This window comes from Acyrthosiphon pisum, chromosome A2, assembly GCF_005508785.2.
Source record: "Acyrthosiphon pisum isolate AL4f chromosome A2, pea_aphid_22Mar2018_4r6ur, whole genome shotgun sequence".
In the NCBI taxonomy this organism is placed as follows: Eukaryota; Metazoa; Arthropoda; class Insecta; order Hemiptera; family Aphididae; genus Acyrthosiphon; species Acyrthosiphon pisum.
In genome coordinates, this window is record NC_042495.1 from 28,890,667 (window position 1) to 28,894,205 (window position 3,539).

The 3,539-nt window shown below is 29.1% G+C and overlaps 2 protein-coding genes across 4 annotated transcripts in view; both read left to right on the forward strand.

The window, feature by feature from the left end:
• LOC100163765 overlaps nucleotides 1–3,539 on the forward strand; it is a 281,589-nt gene that overhangs the window by 150,140 nt on the left and 127,910 nt on the right. The window lies entirely within an intron of this gene.
• LOC100165112 (neural cell adhesion molecule L1) overlaps nucleotides 1–3,539 on the forward strand; it is a 28,451-nt gene that overhangs the window by 15,899 nt on the left and 9,013 nt on the right. For all 3 annotated transcript variants that reach the window (XM_029489460.1, XM_008185087.3, XM_003244636.4), the window contains exons 8-9: nucleotides 264–336; nucleotides 553–755. In XM_029489460.1, the coding sequence (XP_029345320.1) occupies nucleotides 264–336; nucleotides 553–755 (276 nt within the window). The remainder of the gene's footprint in view (nucleotides 1–263; nucleotides 337–552; nucleotides 756–3,539) is intronic.

Sequence of the window (3,539 nt, forward strand, 5' to 3'; positions counted from 1 at the left end):
TTTTTTTTTAAATGCGAATATAACGTGAAACAATAACTAATTTAAACCGGATATGTCATACGATTCATATGTACCCTCAAAAATATATACTCTATAATTTGCTGAGTAGGTGATTTTACTTGATACCCACTGAACAATTACAAAACACCGTTTTACGCGAATGTATTTCATCTATGTTCGCAAGGGTCTGATAGAGAATACAAATTATATCCTTTTGACAAAGTTAATTTTATTTATACGAGATGTACTTGCTTTTATATTAGATAAAGCCAAAGTCTATTGATTATCCAGAAGGTGGTAAAGTTTCGTCTATTTCTTTTAACAGCACCGATGGACGTAAGTACCTACCTACGACTTACCTTTATACCGAAAATAGCTTAAATAATTTAGACATTAAATTATATTAAAATAATGAATAGGTAAATAATAATATTATGTGATAATATAAACTATAATAGTACGTAGGTACTAAGACTAACTATAGTAACTACAAACTACCGATCTACTTGCGATATGTTTAATATGATAATTTGTTTATTGCACAAAATATAGTGCCCGATTCTCCAATGAATTTAAAAACGACTGAAATCGGTAGCACTACAATTGCTCTCCAGTGGGATGTTCCATGGATATTCAACGGTGTATTGAAAAATTTCACTATAAACGTGGATGAGATTTCATCAAATAACACGGACAGCTTTCCCCGTATTTCAGATATGCCTGTTGATGAAGAACTACCTACGTATAACTATACGGTAATGTATTTTACGTGGAGATGATATATTTTACAGTAGTACCTAATATACATTGTAGTTATTTAACTTGGAATTTGCACTTATAAACACTTTTATTAAACTTTGACATCCAGTGGTGATCGAGTCACACGATCACCACCCAGCTCTAACACTGATGGTCATTGGTAATTGAGTCACACGATCACCATTTACTGATCTTCTTTCTGTCTTCCCATATTATTTATATATCCAGTGGTGGACCTAGGATTTTGTTTTGGGGGGCCCAATATTTTTTTACATCAGTATATATTTTTATAAAAACACTTATATTAGTATAATTGTTTTTTTAAATATATTATTAATTATAATGTATTATATAAGTGTATAGGCACATAAAAAAAGTATTAAAATTAAAACTATTTGTATATAAAACAATATAATTAAAAGTAGTGTTTTATAAACAAAATTGTAAACGGCTCGAATGTTGTTTTGCAAACAAATCTATTACTTCTTTTGGTTTTATATCAATTTGATGATGAATATTTAATAATGATAACCCATTTAAACGATTTTCTCCCATTGTCATTCTCAAATACGATTTGATTCTTTTTAAGCTAGAAAAGTATCTCTCACTTGTTGATGTCGTTACAGGTAATACAGCAAGAATAAGTAATAGTTGCCGTGTGTTTGGGAAATATCCACCTTCAGTCTCTTTAAATGCTTCCATAGCCATACTGATTTTTTTTCTGGTTGTTAAACCCAATGTAACTTCCATATTATCATGATTTCAGCTATAAAAATGTCATAGAAATTATTTCGTTAACATACTAGGTAGATATGATTATTATTTTATCTATTGATTCGTGATGTGTTTCTGGTAAATCTGATTCATAGAAAGATGCACCTTTTAAAATATCCTCTTTAGATTGAACATTTAAGTAATTTGGTATACGTTGTTGTATTTTAATTTTTAAACACTATATTATTTTGATTGTCGAAAAACATAGTTTGAATAGACGTTATAAAGTTATCCAAAACTGTGAAAAAAACTGTAATTTTAAAATATTCTTCAGTACTTGAAGTAGTTAAATTTGATCAGTGAGCTTGTCTTTTACATATCCGTGGAATTTTAACATCAATATTTAACACACTTGCTTTAGACACAGCACGATTTAAAATATCAGTGAATTTTGAATCTTCTCTGTTATTTTTAAGAGCAACCATGAACCAACACAATATTTATCATTTCAATACACTTTGATAAATTTAAATCTGGATTTTGTAGCTGATATGATATTGGCAAAGTTATTTACAGTGTTTCCCTGCTACTTCTAAATACAAAATAAATTCAAAATTTAATACTGATTGAAGAAGTCCATTTCATTTTGAAAGTATATTTCCATCTGTATTACCTATTATACCTTTCAAAAATATTACAATAGGAAAAAGCATATCCGAAAATCTGAGAATCGCTTCATGAGATTCAACCCATTGCGTTTCGCATAGTTTTATTAAAATAACAGATTTTGATGTCGGTAAATGTTCAGTGATTACTTTTTTATACAAATAAATAATATTTCCCCGACATATAAGTACCTCCATTGTAGCCTTGGCCATGTAAAAAATCTAAATTTAAACCTAATTCCTTCAGTTTTTGAATAATTATACTAGCCAAGTTTTTACCAATACAATCAAATACAGGTACAAAACAAATAACATTTTCCTTAATTGTACATGTTGTTGTATCTACATATCTAACTCATTTGTCCAATATGCACCAAATCTGAAGTTTCGTCACATAAAATTGAATAAAAAACACTGTCCTTCACATCTTTTATAAGTTTGTCTGTTATGATTGGGCCACATATATTTATCGATTCACTTTGAACAGTTTTACTGACAAATGTTGAGTTTTTTTTGACGCCGATTCGAAATGTTTACGAAGGTTTTCATCACCAGCGTATATTCTAAATAATAATATTCCAATATTTTATTTATTTATTTATTAATTAATAGACGCCAATTTATTACATATTGGTAATATAACAGTTAATGAAGAAATGATAATATAAATATGAAAATTATTGGTAACATAGATAATAATATTAAATTTAACATAATAATAACTTCATAATAATCATAAAGACAAATTACTATGAAGTAAACAGCATCCTAATTCAGAACATGTCAATAAACCAAGATATGGAGAAATATTATTTTGTATAAACATGAAATGTAGTCTTAGGTGGTGTTAAGGAGGCGGAGCATTCTATGTATAGGATGGTTGTGGTTATAGTTTGTACGGTGAGAGGGGACGTAATATAAGGGGTGGTTTCTGGTTGGATAGACATGAATATGAAAAGAAATGGAAGAAAGTAGATCAGGGGCATCAATAGAGCCATTAAGTAAAAATGAGATAAAGTGGATGTCTGCATCAAAACTACGAGAGGAAAGAGTAGAAACATTTATGGATGAACTAATAGAAGTATAGTCGTGAAGAGGGTGAGAAATATTTTGATTATTAATTGCTTGAATTTCATGAATATTTGCTGTATCGTCAATAGGAATCAATTTTCTCAATAGTTATTTAATGCCACTCGGAAAAAGTCATCGGAAAATTACGAAAAAACGCTTAAAATGGGATTTTAATTTCTAACGCTTTGTTTACCATAGAAACGAATAAAAAATTATAATATTTTAAATCAACGTGATTGATAGTGTAAACACTTGGCTTATTAGTTGATTGAAATATTACTCAGTTAGCTCACCGCTAGATCGCGTTGCCTACCCGATAGAGGAGCAAAA